The 23,535-nt window shown below is 40.7% G+C and overlaps 2 protein-coding genes across 3 annotated transcripts; both read right to left on the bottom strand.

Annotated features, from left to right (window-relative positions):
- Positions 1-7,987: 7,987 nt before the first annotated feature.
- Positions 7,988-16,694, bottom strand: LOC115151687 (mediator of RNA polymerase II transcription subunit 26). Of its 2 annotated transcripts, none has more exons than XM_029695836.1 (3): positions 16,327-16,694; positions 10,665-10,742; positions 7,988-10,555 (listed from the first exon to the last, which is right to left on the bottom strand). In XM_029695836.1, the coding sequence occupies exons 1-3, from the start codon at positions 16,396-16,398 to the stop codon at positions 8,894-8,896; spliced, it is 1,812 nt and encodes a 603-aa protein (XP_029551696.1). In that variant the 5' UTR covers positions 16,399-16,694; the 3' UTR covers positions 7,988-8,893. The 2 variants fall into 2 exon arrangements, with proteins under 2 accessions (XP_029551696.1, XP_029551697.1); XM_029695837.1 differs by having other exon boundaries at positions 10,665-10,739.
- A 639-nt stretch (positions 16,695-17,333) lies between these two features.
- On the bottom strand, positions 17,334-20,663 carry LOC115151688 (small integral membrane protein 7). Its single transcript, XM_029695838.1, has 5 exons — positions 20,562-20,663; positions 20,148-20,189; positions 19,243-19,298; positions 18,253-18,343; positions 17,334-17,883 (listed from the first exon to the last, which is right to left on the bottom strand). Exons 1-5 carry the CDS (start codon positions 20,585-20,587, stop codon positions 17,868-17,870), a joined length of 231 nt encoding a protein of 76 aa, XP_029551698.1. The 5' UTR covers positions 20,588-20,663; the 3' UTR covers positions 17,334-17,867.
- Between the last annotated feature and the right edge of the window lie 2,872 nt (positions 20,664-23,535).

Below are 23,535 nucleotides of genomic sequence, written 5' to 3'. Positions count from 1 at the left end.
TTATTTTTAAAATATATCAGAATTGGGCTTCCTGTGTAAATGCAGCCATATAGCCCAGTGGTGTCAAACTCATTCCATGGCGGGCCTAGTGTCGACAGGTTTTAGTTTTTTCCTTTCAATTAAGCCCCAGACAATCGGAGTTCCTTACTAATTAGTGACCTTAATTCATCAATCAAGTACAAGGGAGGAGCGAAAACCCACAGACAATCGGCCCTCCGTGGAATGAGTTTGACATCTGTTAGACATATTTATCATGCACAATTAAACACTTCCACGTTGAATCATGTTTTCAGTTAATTTGATTGTGCAAAACAAACAGTTTATGTCTGGCTGTCCATACCAATATTTACTATTAAAGAAATCTCCAGTGTTGTAGATATTTACAGAACACACATTTTTTTGTATATATTTTGCGCACACCGTTTTTATAGGCCCAACACACATTTCCACCTGCAGTGCAGAGCGATAGTAGCTCCTCCAACAGAGGGCGTTCTATACCAGGGACTCAGAGATCGAAACTTGGGAAATTATCAAAAAATGTCATCTGGATAGCGCATTGAAGTCCAATGTATGTTGTAGGGTACTTTGAGAAAGACGGGCTTCGAGCCATTGTTGATGCGCTCGTCTGTCCTGAGATGTTTGCAACAAGACAAGAAAGTGTGTCCTGAGGCACACAGTTCCATTGAAATAATACTATAGTATGGAACGCCGTTTGGTTTTTTGCATGTCAAAAAAGAGACGTCAAATAAGCTTTTAATTTGACACGTGAAATAACACAGTTCTAATATAGAATGTTGTGGGTTCTGAATTTGCACGTGCAAGCCAAGCGCAACCACTACTATCGGTAACACCGTCAAAGCTGTACAAAAAAAGTCTGCAAACACCGGCCATGAACGATTTGTTTACAATACCGCGTTCGTTAACCGGGCATGTACACTAGATAGCGTTAAATTGCCGCTTATTGTGACTCGCTTGTGGGCGTGCTGGCAGCATTTTGACCGTGCGTCAAAAATTCAGCATAGCAAGTTTGTATGAAGGTCTGATTATTAAATGAGTAATTCGTTCAATAGTAATATCCTCTAAAACGCTCTGGTGACAAACTTTGCTACCCTGTTTCCAATTGTTCACATGGCTGGGAGAACCTATTTAAGTAAGTAAATACATTTCGAAAATGTTAAATTATGCATTATTAGCTAACTAGCTACAGTGCAAGCTAACTTAATTGAGCTAGCAAGCTATCTAGCCAACTTCACATACTGTATAGATAGCTAAGGGGATTAAATATCACCAGCTACCTAACTTCATATTGGTTATCTTGATGTATTTATCACTGTAAAAAACAAACTCCAAATGCATTTGTAGTTAGGTAGCTAGCTAGCAGCTCAAACTGTCAAAGTAAGAAAGTAGGCTATTCTGGATAGGACAGATACTTTTGTGTAGTTCCTGTAACTGACAATTAACCTGTGTCTATGTCGTTGTTTTTTGTTCGAATTGTTTACGTGTTCGCTATGCGGGGGAAATGATAAGACAAGCGGAACTACGTGGCTAATAACTGTTGTAACGGGGATCATTATCGTAGTAACACACCTTTGGAGTGAGGGCAATCCCGCGCTGTGTTAGCTACATTTTCATGTCTTCGGGTGTAGTTCGTAAAGGTTGAAGTGTGTATGTTAGGATGGTAACTTTATAATAATTAAGGATGAAGCGTGAATTCATGCCAGGAATATTAAGTGTGAAGTTTTGATTTCCTCCCTTCTGTAATAAGTAGCCAGTGAGGTATTTTTCCTTTATTCATGTGTTTAATCTGATACTGTTATAGCTCCGGCTAAACTGTTTATGTATGTAAGCACTTCAGAGTTATACCAAGCTAATAAGTCACTCGTAAGACAAGAAGGTTGTAAGAGTGTGCTTAACTGTATTTTTCATTTACTTTCTAGTTCTCACGGAAGGTGATAATTATGACAAACTACAGAATAAAGGCGCCTGTTAAAATCAAGGAACGTTTGTGCTCGTGGTTACTGGAGGGAGCTACACTTCTTGTCCCTAGAAGTGACGACGGAGATAATAGTAACATAACATTCAGTGCGTTGAAATTTGAGTATAATAAAGTCTTGTGAGGTTTTCTGTTCTCAGATAAAGAGCTATGAAAGCCTGTCTACATATGAAGAGGTCCCAATAAAGCGCGGTGGTGCTCAGTGCTGGGGACTCAAAGGGGTGCACATTTTTGTTTTTGCCTTAGCCCAGCACAGCTGATTCAAATGATCAACTCATCGTTCTTCAAGTATTTATGTATTCATTTGTGATGCCATCCTTCATATGATCCTGTAATTGTCACATGCCACACGTGTGCCCATGCATCTATCAATACAATGTTATCATGATTTGTTATAAGGGATATACTTTAGTAATTCACAATGACCTGGTGATGTAAAAGTCTAATTACATTGTCTTCCATATTCCTACAGATACCTTGTAACTGAAGATTCCTTCAAAACGATTGCCTACAGTTAATGTGTAGGGCACTGCAAGGTTGGGTGACCAGGGCCACTAGGGACTGCCTCCTGGAGGAATTCAGGTGTGTGAAGGCTACCTGTGTCCTGCATAACTTCATGAGGATGGACACAAGGACCAGAGGAGAAGTCTGCTGCTCTGCAGGATATTTCAAGGATGGGGTCCAACAACGCAGCAAGAGAGGCAATCTGTGTGCCGGAGATCTTCACCTCCTACTTCTACTAAGAGGGTGCTGTTCCCTGTCAACGCCATAGACTACACTATGCACAACCAAAGGCTCTTTTAAGAGCCATTCAGATTGCAATAAGAGTATTCTTCCATTTACTTAGCTATGTCAACTGCAGTTATTCAATTCCCACTTTCTCTCCCTTTGATTTCTACTTCTCAGGTGAGGGTGCTTTTTAGGTAAGGGTGTGATGTCTGTACAAAAACAAAACAGGCTATTTTAAATCACCCATATTGAAAAAATGTAGAACAATTAGACACCCAATAACCTAAACACATGTATCAATCTGATTGATGAATTGTGTTGTGCAGTAAACAGGCTCAGGTGTATAACTGGCTCCTTCCACCTTCAAAAAATAGGCAAGGCCAACAATGGAGAACAGTAAGACACTTCATTATTTCTATAACTACACTATATTGTTTGTCCTCGTGTGTCCGTTCATGTTTTTCAGCAGAAAATACTCTGTAGCCACTTAGTATGAACACGAGGTGAGGCCACACGCACAAATTCCTGTTGAACACTTGTCTCTTTAACTACCTTATTTTCTCAATAAGTCCTTCTTCACTTCATCCCCCTCTTCTTCCTAAATCCTCTAGGTTATATCAGCTGTGTAGGTGAACCCCTCCCGCATCAGACCTGGCTACATAGAGGGCACAGCATGGTGAGAGGTCACTTGGTCAGGTCAACAGGAAGTATTATTAAAGAGATGCTTTACATTGAAATACAGATAGAGATGCAGTAGTCCCAGAGTTAATTATCCAAGATCAGTTTTGCATTTCACTTCCTGATGATTGATGGCTAACAATGTTTGAATAAAAAAATAAAAACAAGGTTTAAACATGCTGTCTCTCGTCTGCAGATATATTTTGACATGAGAGGATGCAGACCCCCAGTTCCATCATCGCCACCTTACCCGCTCTTAAGATAACCTTCGGGCCGACTACAAACACTATGTAATTTTGATGAACTGAGAGAATATTTGGGTAGCACTGATTCATTAATCATATGCTGCCTTCCCTGCTCTTACCTCTTTCCCTTTTACACCTCTCTTCCTCTGTTTTTATAATGCACAACAGATGTGCACTGAAGTACAGATTGAACTTGTATTTATATTACAATTATAATATTTAATGCATGTATTTATAACACTTGGATAATGAACTTTTTTCAATAAAGCATTTCACATTCTCTACTAGAGGTTGACCGATTGATTTTTCAACGCCGATATCAATTATTGGAGGACCAAAAAAAGCCGATGCCGATTTTTAATTTATTTGTAATATTGACAATTACAACAATACTGAATGAACACTTATTTAAACTTAATATAATACATCAATCAAATCAATTTAGCCTCAAATAATGAAACATTTAAATAATGCAAAAACAAAGTGTTGAAGAAAGTAAAAGTGCAATATGTACCATGTAAAAAAGCTAACATTTAAGTTCCTTGCTCAGAACATGAGAACATGTGAAAGCTGGTGGTTCCTTTAAACATGAGTCTTCAATATTCCCAGGTAAGAAGTTTTAGGTTGTAGTTATTATAGGACTATTTCTCTCTATACGATTTGTATTTCATATACCTTTGACTATTGGATGTTCTTATAGGCACTTTAGTATTGCCAGTGTAATAGTATAGCTTCCGTCCCTCTCCTCGCTCCTACCTGGGCTCGAACCAGGAACACATCGACAACAGCCACCCTCGAAGCAGCGTTACCCATGCAGAGCAAGGGGAACAACTACTCCAAGTCTCAGAGCGAGTGACGTTTGAAACGCTATTAGCGCGCACCCCGCTAACTAGCTTGCTATTTCACATCGGTTACACCAGCCTAATCTCGGGAGTTGATAGGCTTGAAGTCATAAACAGCTCAATGCTTGAAGCATTGCGAAGAGCTGCTGGCAAACACACGAAAGTGCTGTTTGAATGAATGCTTACGAGCCTGCTGGTGCCTACCATCGCTGTCAGACTGCTCTATCAAATCATAGACTTTATTATAACATAACACACAGAAATACGAGCCTTTGGTCATTAAAATGGTAAAATCCGGAAACTATCATTTCGAAAACAAAATGTTTATTCTTTCAGTGAAATACGGAGCCGTTCCGTATTTTATCTAACGGATGGCATCCGTAAGTATAAATATTGCTGTTATATTGTACAACCTTCAACGTTATGTCATAATTAATTACGGCCTTTGTTAGGAATAAATGGACTTCAATTATATGCAACGCAAGATAAACTAGTAATATCATCAACCATGTGTAGTTAACTAGTGATTATGTTAAGATTGATTGTTTTTTATAAGATAAGTATAATACTAACTAGCAACTTACCTTGGCTTATTGCTGCCCTTGCGTAACAGGTAGTCAGCCTGCCATGCAGGCTCCTCGTGGAGTGCAATGTAAGGCAGGTGGTTAGAGCGTTGGACTAGTAACCGGAAGGTTGAAAAATGAATCCCCGAGCTGACAAGGTAAAAATCTGTCGTTCCGCCCCTGAACAAGGCAGTTAACCCACCGTTCCTAGGCTGTCATTGAAAATAAGAATGTGTTCTTAACTGACTTGCCTAGTTAAATAAAGGTGTAAAAAAAAAATATGATTCATAGGAAGTGTACTGTTTTATAAATTACAAATCAGCCTTTAACTAGTTAAATCCTGTTTCTAGTCTTAGTTACAATGTGTAATCATTGATGTCCCAGAACCAAGATTGGTAAACACTGTTGAAGTGTGTAATTGTAATACATACATGCCGACACGCATCATTCAATGACTGGAATTTGATACTCCTGGTATTGGATATGACTGAAAAATTATCTTAGACATTCATACCTGAACTGCACCTTTATTTGCCAAGGTAGAGTACATGATCATTGAATATATTAAATATACAGGCTACAATGTGGGGATCTCATGCATGGTAATAACTACATGTATATACGACTTGCATCCTTGGCACAAAGTTATAATATATTCTACTCAATCCATAGGCTTCATTAATGTCATTCAGACTGTTTTGAAGTTAATACAACTGGCTATGATAGCTGAGGTTCAGAGCTTGGTTCTGAACAAATATGTATACCAAACGTTTGGGTCCATACACAGATCAGCTAGATAGCTAGCTACATATCCATAGGCATATACAGGTATTTTTATCCTCCACTGCACAATAAGCAAGAACGTAGCTAGCTATCTCCATTGCATGGCAAATATCAGCAAGGCAAGCTGGACAAATTTTACATTCAATTTGCAGTAAATGCTTTAGCTAGCTACTAGATTCTTTACATCCACTGTTTCACAAGACGACAGCCTGGTTTGCTGGTTGTTTCAGGAGTCCCTAACACAAACAACCATAATTACAATTTCATACTCATGTCACAACATAAAGCTAGCTGGCTAATGTTAGCTAGTCAGCTAGCTTGCTAAATCACGATTTTCGTAAATTAACATTATGATTAAAAAAATATGCATAATCGTTTCTCTACCTTAACTAACATATTCCTGTCAACTGTACATTTTTAGGATTATTCGTTAACGTTTCAATCGCTTACATTTGCTTCCGTCCTAATATTTCTGTCAGCCATCTTTGCTAAAGAAAGTCTTGGGTCGCATAGCGTCAAATTCGTCATGGGACGAACCACTCGATATGATTGGTCATCACCCAGTGGTCGCCTCTGGTGATTTGCATAAAGTTGGGAAAATATTAACTTTTTCACTGCATCCCACGCACAGCCCAAAGGTCCCCCGCCCTCTCCGCTTTCCTGCCATTGAAATGAATAGGAAGCGGTGCTTGGGATAACTAGCTTTAGCTTGGTATCTAGCTCGCACCAATACAACCAGCCAGAAAACAATAACCAGTAGAAACGGCAGTAATTTTCATTATTATTAGCAATGATTTAGGAATCCTTGTAAGTATTAGCTAGGTAGCCACTTGTTGTTCGCCAATTGGAACTGAACTTAGGTTCATGAAAATAAATAGCTATCCAGCTACTTAACCCTTTTGCCCAAAGCTAACGATATAAGCAGCCAGCTATCTTCATCTGGCTAGTGGTGCTCGACCTGACAGGGTTGTGTTGTGAAGCTAGCCACAATAAGGATTAGGCACAATAGTGGACCGTGCAGTTTGCCTTCAAAATAAAAGTACCTATTTGAAAGTGATGCAGAAGGTTACAATTGGTGGAATAATGCAATGATATGGGCTATCAGTCTACTCGGTTACACCCACACAACACAACTGTGAAGGGTTTATGCAAATAATAGCATTGTAGCGCTTATCGCAGGACTGTGACTGTGAAATCACCTCCCCAGTCAGCTTATTGTGTGTATTGACATTCATATTGCACTGTACAGCTTTACCTACAGATTAGTGATCAGTCTACTCAATATATATTTTCCCCAACGTCCTCCTCAGAGTTATCAATCTCCAAAACGCAGTATTGTTTTTCCTCTGAAATAGTGTTCAATACACATAGGTTAACAATAAATGTGGCTCAATTCACAGTTGTTTCAGAGTCCCGCAATGAGAGCTACGACGCTAATGTTCTCTGGGTGTCACTGAGTAGACTGATACCCATGTCATTGATCCACAATCCATAGGTAAGGCTGTACAGTGAAGTAAGTATGCACCCAATGCAATTATAAAGTATAATACATCCAGTGTGATTTCAACATATTTTTGTCAGATTAACAAATAGTCTTTTGTTGATTTTATATAACATTCCAACCTCGTTTAGCATGATCTATTCAATTATGGCATAATTCTACTATTTGTATTAATTTGCATCCCAGTCAATGATATACTTTTATTTTGAAGGCAAATCGTAAAGTCCACTATTGTGGCTAGCTTCACATAGATGTGTCCGACCACCATTAATCAAATAAGAACGGTCTTATAAATTAGGGTTATTTTAGATGACACCTCGCTATAGCTACTGAAACAGATGTTGTTTTGCTAAGTTTTTGGGGATGAACATTGTTTGCATCTATGAGCTAGCTAGCTTTTTTTTATGACCAGCACTGTAGGTGCGCGAGACAACTTTACCGGCATCATAGGATGCGTATCTATAAATCGTTGTGACATATGAAATACTAGTGAGAGTGTAATCACTACGTAAAAAATTATGAAGGCGTTAAAGTATATGACGTGCAGTCATATTCAGGTCCTGATTGGTCAATAAGCTTATTTGACGTGTATCTTTTTTGACACGCAAAGACCCAAACGGCTTTCCACATGAAAGGGAGAAAGACACTCACGATGCTTTTTTATTTTTATTAACACATACTGTATCAACGTGTCCATTTCAAAAGGACTAAGTAGCAAATATGTTCTCTTCTGCATTCCTGAACACAAAAAGGCAAATTTCTGTACATTCACTAAGGCTCCGTTTGAGGAAACACATTGTTTTCCATAAGGCAAACAATATAAAGGAATGGGAACAAGTATATTTCCAGCATAAACATTTTATTTTTCTGTTTTTCCTCATAGTTGCAATGTTGTAGCATCATCTGCTTTGCCATTAGAATTCACATTTTACTACCTAGAAACAGGAAAAAAGGAAAAGCTAAAGAAAATGCTATTAATGCGCACATTTCCATAATGTGTCATTTTGCAGATAGTTTCCCTGTATATTAAGATGTTAGTGTTGGTGCAATAACCTTTCTAGTTGTATGGTGGTATGGAATGTTGCTACTGCAAACAATTTTTGTGAGAAAATATGCAAAACACAGTTTTACCTTATCTGACAAGCAGAACTGATTGAATAAGTGAAGTGTATAATTACATTTTTTGTAACTAACAAAATGAAAGAAATAAGAGATAAATAAATGCATACATGATATAACCACGCGTTTCATTCTCTTTGCCAGCATGTACCTGCCAAACAGGTTCCATACTTGAAGTTACTGGGCATCTTAAACTCTTAGCATTTGGCAGACTATGTATGGACCCATTCCACTCAAAGAACTTCAGTGATGCTACAGCTGAGCTCTCTCCCATCGAACACTGATCAACGTTTGCTTTTTATGGGAGCAGCACAATTAGCAAGGCCTCTCTTACACCACCTCTGCAAAGGAGTGAGCAGGTTCTTCCATTGATAATTGCCTTTTTGCACTCAGCCAAGGAAGGTGCCATTTTGCCCTCTTGAAGCCACAGCTCATTAAGCTCAGTCTAGGCAGACATATGGCAGGATATTCAGCTTGCCCTCATCCCCATGTGAGTCTAAGGAAATGCACTCTGTCCATTCATACCAGTTGTCCTTGGTGTCATAGCAACCATTCACCCCAGGCCAGTGTTCCTTGTGTATTCTGTTGAGATCCTCGTTTGTGACCTCTCGGCTCACCCCTGGTAAGTCCGTATCAGGGATATTTGGTACCAGCATGTGTTTTCTTCTGCCCTCTTTGATGTGATGGTCCTCATGTTTCAAGTACTCAGACATGAAAAAGTGTGCCCCCGAGGTTTGAGCCCCAGACGATGTGAGGACATTGCTTTGACGGTTAAGGTAGGACTGGATGATTTCGTTCCTTGACAGCTCTTCCCAGTTGGTCTGTTGAAACGGACTGGGAGTAACAGGGCTATTCTGTGCACAATGGTTCTGCTTGAGCAGTTCTGTCCGAGGAAGTTCTGGTGTGACCGGAGCCACTGTAGCCGCCCGTTCCGGGTAAGACTCTTTGAGGGTTGAGGGTTTGATCTGCCCTGTTACAGGGTCAAACGTAAGTCTACGGTCTTTTAACCTACATGGCATTGTGGTCTCTTCCGTGGGCTGCCCACCCAAGTTCACTGTATAGTCTCTAGACCTGTATTTCTTTCTCCTCTTTCTCTCTGTGCTAGTGACAGAACCATCGCCCTCTGCCTTCACCTCGCTCTGGGACGAGGCTTTGGAGTGCAGAGAGTCAGGTCTCCTGGTGCTTTGTTGAAGGCGTTGGTCCACGTCTGCCGGTCCGTCCCAATGAAGGGCAGACTCTGCAGGCAGAGGCCCAATAGTGAGGGAACCCTGCATACATGGAGTTAAAAGCTGTGGAGAATGCAAAGGAGAGGGCCCCAGTCCAGAGCTGTCCATAACCCTGGGGCTCCGAGCAGGGCTCAGTAGAGTCGTTGATTTGGTCGTAGACAGTTTAACTACCGCATCCTGTTTTGTACTTCTGGGACTATATGAGTTGCTACGGGGGTGTTTGGGCTGATGCGGCCCCCCTCCTGAGACAGCCAGGTCCATTTTGCCATGCTGTTGCAAAACAGCTGTTTTGAGCAATGTGGAAGTGCTCGGAGGTTTGGCTACTCCCGGTGAGCTAGGGTGAGGTTTGACAGCGTTGACAGGGATTTTGTTGAGCCTGTCGATGTCAAGAAGCTCAGCACTATCCTTGTCTGATTTCAGATGTGGATGAGGGTCGCATGTGTCCATAAATGCCTCAGGACTGGCTCCAATTCCATTTGTTGACAGTCGTGAGTTGTGTGTTCTTTCATAGGCGGTTATTTTGGAGATTTTCACTGGTATGTGTCGTCTGTCCCTCTGTTCCCCCTTCCGTTTTCGGTTGCCTGACTTTTCCGCTTTGGGGGAGTAACGGTTGTTGAAGTCATTTCTACTCTTGAGCTCTGGAACCATTTTACCTGAAGGCGGGATAGCAGCTGGAGGGGAGACGTCCATCCGGCAGGGATGCATACCACCGTTGGCAGCGCCTGGCGGACCCATATGCCCCTTGGATAGTGCCTCACTCTGCCCAGGCTCAATTAGCTTCTGCCAGGTGCGCAGGAGCTTCTTTGCACGCTTGGCGAGATCCTCATCCTTCGTCTTTTTCCTTACATCGTTGATCAGCTTGCCAAGGCGGGTTTCCTTGAGGAAGAACAGGAAGTTTTCTTTAGTACAAACCCCATCTTCACAACATCTATTTCCAAGAGCTGACATAATATTATTATGCATATTTACCCCTAGTGTTACCTACCTCAAGTGCTTCCTTGGTGATGGGATATTTCTCCAAATAGGAAATTACTTCCATTACAGCCACCATGTTGCAGATCTGCTGGAAAGTAAACATCAAATCATGTTAAAACTATTCATAATAAAGAAAGACAAAATGTCCATAGGGAAACCCTCAATTACTATTTACAAAGACAGATGAGGCATTTGGATATTTGTAAATAAAAAAGTGTAGGATTCAAACCCACACACTGACATCCATAGAGTCAGTGGCTTAGATTAGGTGTTTAAAAACTTTTTCACTCAAGTCCCCCCTTCCACCATTGGGCAACATCCCGCATCCCCCCTGCACCTGCACACCACTTCTATTTCTATGGGCACAAGAACTGTTCACACCCTTCTTGTTGGCGGAGAGAAAATGTTGCAGGTTTAAAACTTATTTCCTGCAATTCTACACATTTTGTCATAGGGTGCAGTTTTAAAGCGCATGTTCTAGCAATTCCATACATATTGCAAAGTCTAATGTGTATTCATGTGATATTTGAGTGACTTGAACATTACTACAAAATCTTTGGGATAAAACACCCAGCTAAAAAAGGTTACCTGACATGGGCTAGTTGATCTGGATATTTCTGATAAGTTATAAATAGCCATCTAAGGCAGTGTTTCCCAACCCTGGTACACGAGTACCCACAAAAGTACAGTTTCGTTGTCGCCCTTGAGAAACACGTCATTCAACTCATTAAGGGCTTGACGATTAGTTGTCAAGTTAAATCAGGTGTGCTTGTCCAGGCTTACAATAAAAACGTGTACTGTTCGGGGTACTCGACTGACATGACAAGAGGAAAACTGATGATGCACTACCTCATTTCGAAATGGCGTGTGCATTCTACTATTACAACTTTCTAGAGTAAGTTGCAAGCCAGACGGAGTTCCTTACATATTTTTTTTATTTTTTATAAAAAAAATAGATGAGGCCTAACAGATCGTTCCCCAGATCAATGGATGTATAGAGGTTGACAGTCAGCTACTGACCTGTGGGTAGAGACCATATCAAAACAAATAACATGTTCGCCAACAAGTCATGTCTGCAGGCAGCAGCAGGAGTCAAATATCTTTAACTAAGTTATTCATATAATGAGCCTCTCTCTGGCTAGCTTAGTAGTTCCCCTCCGTCTGACATTTTGTTTAGTTTTAATGACAGACCCTCATCTCAAAAAACAATATACGGGAGTAGTTAGATACTGATGTTAAGGCCTACTAGCCTCGCATAAAATGTCACCCCCCCAAACATTAGCCTACACAGCTTAAACCACTTGTACAATGCAAATAGTAGTCTGTCAGCAGCTAGTAGTCTATCAAGATTTCCATGGTGTAGCCATCTCTGTTTAACAGAAATCTCACTGATGATGAATTTAGTTTTGTTGATCCTCAAATACAAATGGCTGTTATTCAGATTAGCACCCCACAGCGATTTCCCCTGTAAAATGTGGAGAACAAAAGCATATGGCTAAATTTGAATGGACTTTCAGATGTGCACCTGTACCGGGGATGTAAACCGATAGCAGTTTCAAGTTAGAGATTACAAAACTGAGAATACACATGCAAATGTTACCCCTTCTAGTCATACCTGTAAGGAGCATTAGGCTAAACCTACCCAATCCACTAAATGTGACTGGCTAGGTTTATTCATATAAAAAACTTGGCTCAACAATAAGGGGGTTTTGTGTAAGATATGTTCAACTAAAACTGTTTAAACACAATATATATATATATAAACAACCCAAATCAAATCTGTGCTCTGAATTGGCTCAATGAATATTATGCTGTAAGCCTTGGCAGAGAAAGGTTATTTTCAGCAGTGTATGCCTATTAGTGCTGAGTGAATAAATGAAATTTCAGGGGGGGTTTCAGTTATTAAACAAATCATTTTGGGAGGGGCCTATCACACCATTTCTCAGACATGGCTAGAAAGATTCCAGCTTTTATCAAAGTCAGTGGTGTAAAGTACTTAAGTAAAAATATTTTAAAGTACTACTTAAGTCATTTTGTTTTGGTATCTGTACTTTACTATTTTTATTTTTGACAACTTTATTTTCTTTAGGAATGTAGTGAAGCAAAATTATGTACTTTTTACTCCATACATTTTCCCTGACACCTGAAAGTACTCGTTACATTTTGAATGCTTAGCAGGACAGGAAAATGGTCCAATTCACACACTTATCAAGAGAACATCCTTGGTCATCTACTGCCTCTGATGTTGCGGACTCACTAAACACAAATGCTTTGTTTGTAAATTATGTCTGAGTGTTGCAGTGTGCCCCTGGCTATCCGTAAATTTAAAAAACAAGAAAATGGTGCCCGCTGGTTTGCTTAATATAAGGAATTTGAAATGATTTACACTTTTACTTCACTTTTCATACTTAAGTATATTTTAATAATTACATTTACTTTTGATACTTAAGTATATTTCAAACCAAACACTGACTTTTACTCAAGTAGTATTTTTTTGGGTGACTTTTTAATTTTACCTTTATTTTACTAGGCAAGTCAGTTAAGAACAAATTCTAATTTTCAATGACAGCCTGGGAACAGTGGGTTAACTGCCTTGTTCAGGGGCAGAACGACAGATTTGTACCTAGTCAGCTCGGGGATTCAATCTTGCAACCTTTCGGTTACTAGTCCAACGCTGTAACAGCTAGGCTACGCTGCCCCCCCCACTTTCACTTGAGTCATTTTCTATTAAGGTATCATTACTTTTACTCAAGTATGACAATTGGGACAAGCATTTCGCTAAACTCGCATTAACATCTGCTTACCATGTGTATGTGACCAATAAAATTTGATTTGGGTACTTTTTCCACCAATGGTCAAAGTAATGTCAAAAGTTGAAATTTTAGCTAACCCTAAACCTTTTCCCAACCTTAACCTAATTATCCTAACCTGCAACATTCATTTTCCTAACCTGCTGCGAAAAGTCAAATCTGATGTTAATTTGATTAAAGCTGGATCCCTTCTAGCCATGACCCCATTCTCATTCATGAGAGAAATTAAGTTAAGATATGGGACGCTGGACTGAGAGTTGTAGTTTTCCTGAAGCAAATATTCAACCTAGTTCAGCGCATAAACGTGGTAATTAACTACAATGGTCATAGTCCATTGCGGCTGTTATTTTCCAGATCAAAGTGGATACACTTTTACGCCTGCTACGTTAGGGTAAGATACAAACACCGCCGCATGAGAGCGGAATGTACACAACCCTACGAAGAGAGAGACGGATAGAGACAGTTTGTGAAAGTCAGTGTTGGAAAAAGTACCCAATTGTCATACTTGAGTAAAAGTAAAGGTACCTTTTATAGAAAATGACAAGTAAAAGTGAGTCGCCCAGTAAAATACTACTTGAGTAAAAGTATTTGGTTTGAAATATACTTAAGTATCAAAAGTAAAAGTATAAATCATTTCAAATTCCTTATATTAAGCAAACCAGACAGCACAACGTGTTTTAAAAATGTACGGATAGACAGGGCCACACTCCAGCATCATTTACAAATTAAGAATGTGTTTAGTGAGTCCACCAGACCAGAGCCAGTAGAGACGTCTTCTTTATAAGTTTGTGAATTGGACCATTTTACTGTCCTGCTAAGCATTCAAAATGTTACGAGTATTTTTGGGTGTCTGGGAAAATGTATGGAGTAAAAAGTACATAATTTTCTTTAGGAATGTAGTGAAGTAAAAGTTGTCAAAATAAAAATACTAAAGTACAGATACCCCAAAAATCGACTTAATTATTAATTTACACCACTGTTGAAAGCATGCCTTATGTACTTTTAAAAACTAGTAAAATGATAATCTAACAGCTCTGCAGCATACAGTACTTAGGCAGGCTAGCCTAGCTAAATAGGATGACTAAAGACAGTACAGTATGGGGAGAACAGAGTAATGTTAGATGGTTGTCTGGCTGGCTGCTACTGCCTAAGCCGAGATCAGATTACTTTAAGGAATGAAAAATAATCAAATTAAATAAAACAAAATATACACAACTGAAATATTTCAATATTTCATAGTAATTTCCTATTTTTCTATGTGGACCTGAGAGACAATGGAATATTTAAAAAAAATTGCAATTGAATGTTAACTATTTTTGCCTTTGGAATTTACATTAAAAAGCTCTTAACATTTTACGGTCATTATTTCATAATGCATGTCAAAAAAAATTCTGTTAAACTGAAATACGGGACTTTTTAAAAATATATATTTTTTATAATCAAACCGACTTCAAAAAGCACTAAATTGCTCAGCACTAATGCCTATGATAGGTAGGCCCACAAGTCTTGACCAACAGATTTGGCAACCATCCTTGCAATGTGTTGTCACTTCAACAACACATTTGGTTACCTGAGCCATTTCTTTCAAGGGAACACTTTCTTAATATCAAATAGCATAAGTAGTTGGGCCTTTGACTGATGGCACCCATACTAAGCCTACACTACAAACTGATCCAAGTCTGGCTGTGCTGAATATGTTTAGTGCGCTTTCAATTTTAAACATTCTTGTCTGTCAAATTCTCTTTACTGGGTAATAGGCCTAATCACTGTGACTGTATGTGTGAATGCAACAGGTAGCTAATTACCAAAGACATTGCTGATATTGGTGCTAGGTTAATTAAGAGTGGTCAGTCATTCTTCCATTTAGTTAGCTGGTTAGCTAGCTACAGTGCCTAGTAAGCAGCACGAGCTGAATGTCCACACTCGCCAGTCTACTTGGTCCTAACTTAAAATCAGTAAAGGGGTGGCGGACTAAACTCCAGTAAAGTCGCAGTTTTTATCTCTGGTTAGCTACAACAGTCCTAGGCAACAGTACTGTTCGCAACTTTAACTACACTGAACAAAAATAAAACGCAACAATTTCATTGATTTTACTGAGTTACAGTTCATATGAGGAAATCTGTACATTTAAATAAATTCATTAAACCCTATGCCACACCTGTCAGGTGGATGGATTATCTTGGCAAAGGAGAAATGTTCACTAACAAATTTGAGAAAAATAAGCGTATTGTGGGTATAGAGCATTTCTGGGATCTTTTGTTTCAGCTCATGAAACATAGGACCAACAATTTACATGGTGCGTTAATATTTCTGTTCAGTGTAGTTAGCTTGCTTGCTAGTTAGCTAACATTAAGCTTCGAAGTCAAAACTAACTAGCTAGCTGTGCTAAATGACAGGTAAGCAGATAGTTATCTTATTAGCATAACTGAGACAGGTTGAAAACACTGAGGTATAATAACGGTTGAAAATAATGATTGATTTATACTATTGGTTGAGAACCGAATATGATAACATGCTAGCCTCGCAAGCCGCCTGATCTCGCGAGTTTACATGAATGGTTCATTACCAGCAACACCGCGGTATTGTTTATACGAAGCTATCAACATGCTGGGGGTCAGTCCAGAGTGTTTAGCTAGTTACTACACAGTTAATTAACTAGCTTAGTATCTAGTATTTACTTAACTTAAACTCTTAGATCTACCTAGCTACCAAGTTTACAGCTAACTAACGCGCGTTAGCTAACGTTAATGTAGTTAGCTAATGTACGCTGTCGACGTTAGTCATAAGACAATCACAATAGGGGACCATTGCAATTGTGGGCACAGACACAAAATTAGTGGAAACGTTAACTGGTTAACTCACATTGCTTTGGCCATCGATGGCCTGCATCAGCCGGTCTCTCATCTCCTGCGGAGTTGCCGTAGACGATGTCATTGCCTGGCAGTGGTGCGGATCAGTACAGTAGACGAGGGCGAGGAATGCTCCGAAAAGACGGGTGGGTGACTTAGACACTCACAGGCCTTTTGGGAGATGTGTTAGTAAATAAAGCCCCATATTCTATGGGGCTTTATTGTTTGTCCAGTTGTATTCATGTATTTTGCAATGAATAACTGTCTCCAGAGAGAGGATCTTCCGAATACGCATGTGTCCGGCTGCCTCTTCGGCAGTAGCCAACGCTGTGGCAGTGGTCTTTCAACATCGGTTTCTCTGCTGTTGAAAAACGCTCTCCTGGTGCATGGTGGGAAATGTTGTAACACAGAAACGTCAGATGTCACCACGTACACTGCCATCGACTGTGAATGGAAATGTATCAACATAAGGAGGTATTTTTGCTGTATACCTTCACTTTCATTACTGGGTTATCATATTGCATTATGGATGTGTAACCAAACACTACCTGGACAACGTTGTCTCAGAGCAGTTCGTATTATTCTGTATGTATACTGAACAGTAACGTAAACGCAACAATTAACGATTTTACTGAGTTACAGATAAGGAAATCAGTCAATTGAAATAAATGCATTAGGCCCCAATCTATGCATTTCACATGACTGGGCAGGGGTGCAGCCATGGGAGGGCATCTAGTCTTAAACTAAACATTATGTGGTCTCAATTTAATACATTTAGCATGAACAGTAGAGGCCAACAAACACATAATGATAAATGTCGAAACTGTAGCCTATATAGGCCTATGCTCATTCATTTCATTGAATAAAGACTTCATACACAAATGTTTTACATACTTACACAGGTGAGTGAGTGTGTTAAATACACAATTAAGTACAGCAACCAACTAAGGTCAACAATCACTGACACGCTACTCAAATACCAGAATAGAAAAGGAAAAAAGGTATGCTGAAAACACCAGGTGCATTTCAGAGTAAAGGTTTATTATACAGAACTAGATTATAGACGTGACATAAGTTCAGTCTGACTGCTCGTAACGTCAGAAGGCCTATGTAAGAAACAAATCAAACATGTCTAAAATGGTTCGGGATTTACATATTTTCTCATTGTATTCACAAGTTTTAGAAGAAAATGAGGACTATAAATAACAGGTCAGCAACCAAAATAAGATAGTAAAAGCCTGAAAGGAACAGAAACTTATGAAGAGAACAGCCAAGACTCCATTGTTTCGTATATTCACAGTTGAATAAACATGGAGGTCCAAATATAACATGTACAAATGTGTTTTAACTAACTTATACATGTATTGTAAGTGTTATTGTGCAGAATAATCTGCTTACTGAAAATTACAGGCAAGACATTGAGATATATAAATACAAGGTAAAAGCACAGAATGGTCACAGGATCTGACACGAGCAACCCATCAAAGGATCAAATCAAAAAATAATATTTTTCTCATTTTTTAGCAGGGGTCCCCAATCCAACAACGAAGTTGATCATGATCCAAACAATCTGTAAGTGTAATAGATATGGGCAATAAATACACAATACATTATAGTCAATAAGGAGTATACCTTTTGAGGCACAGAAGCACCTCAGTGTCAACATTACTATTATAAACAGTGGTTCGAGCCCTGAATGCTGATTGGCTGAAAGCTGTGGTATATCAGACCATATACCACAGGTATGACAAAACATTATTTTTACTCTTGTAATTACGTTGGTAACCAGTTTATAATACAAATAAGGCACCTCCGGGGTTTGTGGCATATGGCCAATCGTGCATAAGAACAGCACTTAGTCGTGGTATATTGGCCATATACACCACCTTGGGCCTTATTGCTTAAGTAGATTAGCCTCTACAAGATGGCAGATACTTACAGAATCATGCAAAACATGATGAAGATATTCCATAAGGCAATGAAGATCCTGAAGTAACGTAGACTCAGGAGGAACTCCCTGATGTTGTCACCTAAAACAAATACGCCATGACATAATTTCAGACCTTCATTGTGTGTTATTGGTCCATCTAGCCCGTTTATAGATGCTAACTACCTTTAGCACCTATTGATGCTAGTATCTTAGTATCTTCTGGCTGGGGGAGTTAAGAGTCCCGACACTTGCTCTAAACGTTAACACACATCGCTTGCGGTACGGTTTTGGAAAGGAACTTACCTTTCATATCAGCAAGAAATAATTTTCCCCAAAAAGGTAAATTACCACACACCTTTAAAAGGGTTAGAGTTCCCACATGGCCATATTTCCATTTTACTTCGCTTGTTTAAGGAAAACAGACAAAAGACAGAGTCGACTACCTGTGCTAATTAGCTATCTGCGTTGCCGAACACCTGTGTAAACGGAAGACTGACACCACAAACATGTCACTGAAAAATACTGTTGGATGCAACTGTTAAAACAGTGTACAGTAAGTGTATTTTGCGTTTGTGAAATTAATTTGATATGATATGAAAGTAGAGCGTTTTATGTTTCTAGAACCGTACAGCAATTGAGAATCAATTCACATTTAGATGGAGTATGTGGATGTTTTGGCTGCAAAAGACAATTTGCCTCAAAGAGAACATGTAAGCTCCTAGAACTATAAGGAGTAAGGTTAGGCTCCTTTAGTCCAATATTGGGCTACTGTCCATCATGCAATGCAGCATACCAATCATGCTTCAGCCTGACTCAAAGGCACAGAGGAAGGTATACAAACAATGCAGAAACATCAGCCATAGCTGCCTGCAGCCTAATGTTCTTGAAAAATAGATTATCTCAATGCAGACCACTCAAGTGACCCTAGTTTTACATGGATAGTTACCCTGTGAAGTTCTCACGGGTGAGGTTTTTAATACACCATCATGTATTACACACCTGTAGTTGGTCCACGGGATTCATCTCCAAATCCTCCATGCGTCTCCTTTCTCTTTCTGTAAAAGAGGACAGTGTTGTTTGTCTTGTATTGATGAGCTAGTAAAAATATGTGGTTGAGCAATATTGGCTGTTAGCAGGTGTATCAGTTGTTATAATACTTTGAATTTCACCAGGTTCAAATATTAATATAGCATGTTGATCTGTTATTACGCATTCCTGCATCCTGGAGAATTAGGGGAGCGCATACTTATGTTTTGCCCTGTGTGCTCGTGCTCAAATAACTTTTATGCACTAGGAGAGTTAGGTACGCTTTTTCTGTCATCTTCAGAAAAAAGTTAGATTAAGCACAAAGTCAGTGTTTTGTTCATGAATAATGATGTATAGTTTACTCATAAGTGGATGGTATTGTCAAGATGTAATTGTACTTTTTAGGATGATATTAACATTCTGAATTCAACATGTGGTTACTAGCTAGCTAAGGATTGTATGTGTGAACGATGGCAAGCCCTCGACTGATCCCAGTCCTTTGTATTGTCCGTCTGTTGTACAGAGAGGCAGCGATTGGCAGAACGTATTTGTGCTCTACAAATGTTTTGTCTTCTTTTAGATGCAGATATGTGGTTTTATCTATGTAAAATGTACATTGTGTTGATACATTACAAGGAGAGGCTGTACTCACTTTTCTATTCTAAAATAATTTTGATGCACTAGGAGAGCGCATCAAATGTTTTGCATATTATTTTGGATGCAGGAGAGAGAACTCTGATACAATAAAACAAACTGATCTCTTAAGTCAACGTCTATAGTCTCAATCAATCACACACAACGTAGAGCTACAGTACCGGTTACACATGCACAACTAGCACAACCTCTTCAGGGCAAGACTCAAATTGTATCATACTCACAGTTTGAAGTTTAACACAGCACCAGCATTCATGAGTAAGGTCCTAAAAAGGAGGACACAGAAAATTAGAAATGACCACTTCTAATAAAGCACATGCCATGGCACAGAACTCCACCTTTGTCACTAAGCAAGTCTAAACTGGGCTACTGTAGCTAGCTAACGTTAGTGAGCTGGCGAAGAAAGTAGCTAACTAGGCTTGCTCAGCCACACAGGCGTAGCTGGTAGTAGTTAGCTTTCTTTTACGCCTGCTACGCGTTAGCTTGCTAAGAACAACAATCAAAATACACACCGTCTGGTTGAAACAAAATACCACTATTGCTTAATATCACATTACCTATTTTTTTTAATAGCATTAATCTTTTCATTAAGTCGTTGATTTGTTTCAATAATACAATTTTAAAAAGGAGAACATTACCCGAATATCAAGAGATCCCCGATCATTTTGTCCACATCAGAGGCGCTATAACTTCCGTAAACGTCATCAAAATAATGTCAAATGGCTGAAGGGAAATCCTGGGTTATGTTCAGTAGAGAAAACGTTTTGAAGAGAAAGCCACATTAGAAATATGATTAATCACGTTGGGCAGGGATGTCAAACTCATTCCATTGAGGGCCTAGCGTTTTTTTCTTCTTCTTTCGTTGAAGACCTAGACCAGGTGAGGGGAGTTCTTTACTAATTAGAGACCTTAATTCATCAATCAAGTACAAGGGAGGAGCGAATACCCGCAGACACTCGGCCCTTCGAAACAATGAGTTTGACACGTGACTTAGGGGGTAATGAATGGAAACAATCAAGCGCCACCCTGACAGCATTTTCAAAACCCATGTCAAATTTCAGAAACCTTAAATGAATCGATTTTGAACATATGTTTTACTACCAGCCATTAGGGACAGCTCAGCGCGCCAATGGGTACACTATCAATTGCACCACAAATACTCTATCTGCAGAGCCTGTCAGTTCTATCTACATTTACATTTACGTCATTTAGCAGACGCTCTTATCCAGAGCAACTTACAAATTGGTGCATTCACCTTATGATATCCAGTGGAACAACCACTTTACAATAGTACATCTATATATTTTTTTTGGGGGGGGGGGGGGGGGGGGGTATTCCTTAAAGAGGTGGGGATTCAGGTGTCTCCGGAAGGTGGTGATTGACTCCGCTGTCCTGGCGTCGTGAGGGAGCTTGTTCCAACATTGGGGTGCCAGAGCAGCGAACAGTTTTGACTGGGTTTAGCGGGAACTGTGCTTCCGCAGAGGTAGGGAGGCGAGCAGGCCAGAGGTGGATGAACGCAGTGCCCTTCTTTGGGTGTAGGGACTGATCAGAGCCTGAAGGTACGGAGGTGCCGTTCCCCTCACGGCTCCGTAGGCAAGCACCATGGTCTTGTAGCAGATGCGAGCTTCAACTGGAAGCCAGTGAAGTGTGCGGAGGAGCGGGGTGACGTAAGAGAACTTGGGAAGGTTGAACACCAGACGGGCTGCGCCGTTCTGGATGAGTTGTAGGGGTTTAATGGCACAGGCAGGGAGCCCAGCCAACAGCGAGTTGCAGTAATCCAGACGGGAGATGACAAGTGCCTGGATTAGGACCTGCGCCGCTTCCTGTGTGAGGCAGGGTCGTACTCTGCGAATGTTGTAGAGCATGAACCTACAGGATCGGGTCACCGCCTTGATGTTAGCGGAAAACGACAGGGTGTTGTCCAGGGTCACGCCAAGGCTCGTAGCACTCTGGGAGGAGGACACAATGGAGTTGTCAACCGTGATGGCTAGATCATGGAACGGGCAGTCCTTCCCCGGGAGGAAGAGCAGCTCCGTGTTGCCGAGGTTCAGCTTGAGGTGGTGATCCGTCATCCACACTGATATGTCTGCCAGACAAGCAGAAATGCGATTTGCCACCTGGTTATCAGAAGGGGGAAAGGAGAAGATTAATTGTGTGTCGTCTGCATAGCAATGATAGGAGAGACCATGTGAGGATATGACAGAGCCAAGTGACTTGGTGTATAGCGAGAATAGGAGAGGGCCTAGAACTGAGCCCTGGGGGACACCAGTGGTGAGAGCACGTGGTGCGGAGACGGATTCTCGCCACGCCACCTGGTAGGAGCGACCTGTCAGGTAGGACGCAATCCAAGAGTGAGCCGCGCCGGAGATGCCCAACTCGGAGAGGGTGGAGAGGAGGATCTGATGGTTCACAGTATCAAAGGCAGCAGATAGGTCTAGAAGGATGAGAGCAGAGGAGAGAGAGTTAGCTTTAGCAGTGCAGAGAGCCTCCGTGACACAGAGAAGAGCAGTCTCAGTTGAATGACCAGTCTTGAAACCTGACTGATTTGGATCAAGAAGGTAATTCTGAGAGAGATAGCAAGAGAGCTGGCCAAGGACGGCACGCTCAAGAGTTTTGGAGAGAAAAGAAAGAAGGGATACTGGTCTGTAGTTGTTGACATCGGAGGGATCGAGTGTAGGTTTTTTGAGAAGGGGTGCAACTCTCGCTCTCTTGAAGACGGAAGGGACGTAGCCAGCGGACAAGGATGAGTTGATGAGCGAGGTGAAGTAAGGGAGAAGGTCTCCGGAAATGGTCTGGAGAAGAGAGGAGGGGATAGGGTCAAGCGGGCAGGTTATTGGGTTATTGGGCCGGCCGTCACAAGTCGCGAGATTTCATCTGGACAGAGAGGGGAGAAAGAGGTCAAAGCATAGGGTAGGGCAATGTGAGCAGGACCAGCAGTGTCGTTTGACTTAACAAACGAGGATCGGATGTCGTCAACCTTCTTTTCAAAATGGTTGACAAAGTCATGCGCAGAGAGGGAGGAGGGGGGAGGGGGAGGAGGATTCAGGAGGGAGGAGAAGGTGGCAAAGAGCTTCCTAGGGTTAGAGGCAGATGCTTGGAATTTAGAGTGATAGAAAGTGGCTTTAGCAGCAGAAACAGAGGAAGAAAATGTGGAGAGGAGGGAGTGAAAAGATGCCAGGTTCGCAGGGAGGCTAGTTTTCCTCCATTTCCACTCGGCTGCCCGGAGCCCTGTTCTGTGAGCTCGCAATGAGTCGTCAAGCCACGGAGCAGGAGGGGAGGATAGGGGACATAGAGAGTCAAAGGATGCAGAAAGGGAGGAGAGGAGGGTTGAGGAGGCAGACACGTCTACACGTGCACATCTACACGTGCATTTCATAGGCTTGTAGCTTGGTCTTTGTAGCTTGGTCTAATGGTCCACACATGCTATCAGCCATCCAATAAACTTGAGGAGTCTTCGAGGAATGAAATTACGTTTTAGGTTTTCAGCTAAATAGACCCTACGTTTCTCATCATTAGGCCAGTTAAAAGACCGAGGGGCCATGAATATAATACATGTATTATATAGTGGAGATCAAGTTTTATAGTGGAGATCAAGTTTATACATTTCCAGGG

This window comes from Salmo trutta, chromosome 17, assembly GCF_901001165.1.
Source record: "Salmo trutta chromosome 17, fSalTru1.1, whole genome shotgun sequence".
In the NCBI taxonomy this organism is placed as follows: domain Eukaryota; kingdom Metazoa; phylum Chordata; class Actinopteri; order Salmoniformes; family Salmonidae; genus Salmo; species Salmo trutta.
The sequence above is the reverse complement of the archived record's forward strand: the minus strand, read 5'-3'. Positions and strand labels throughout refer to the sequence as shown.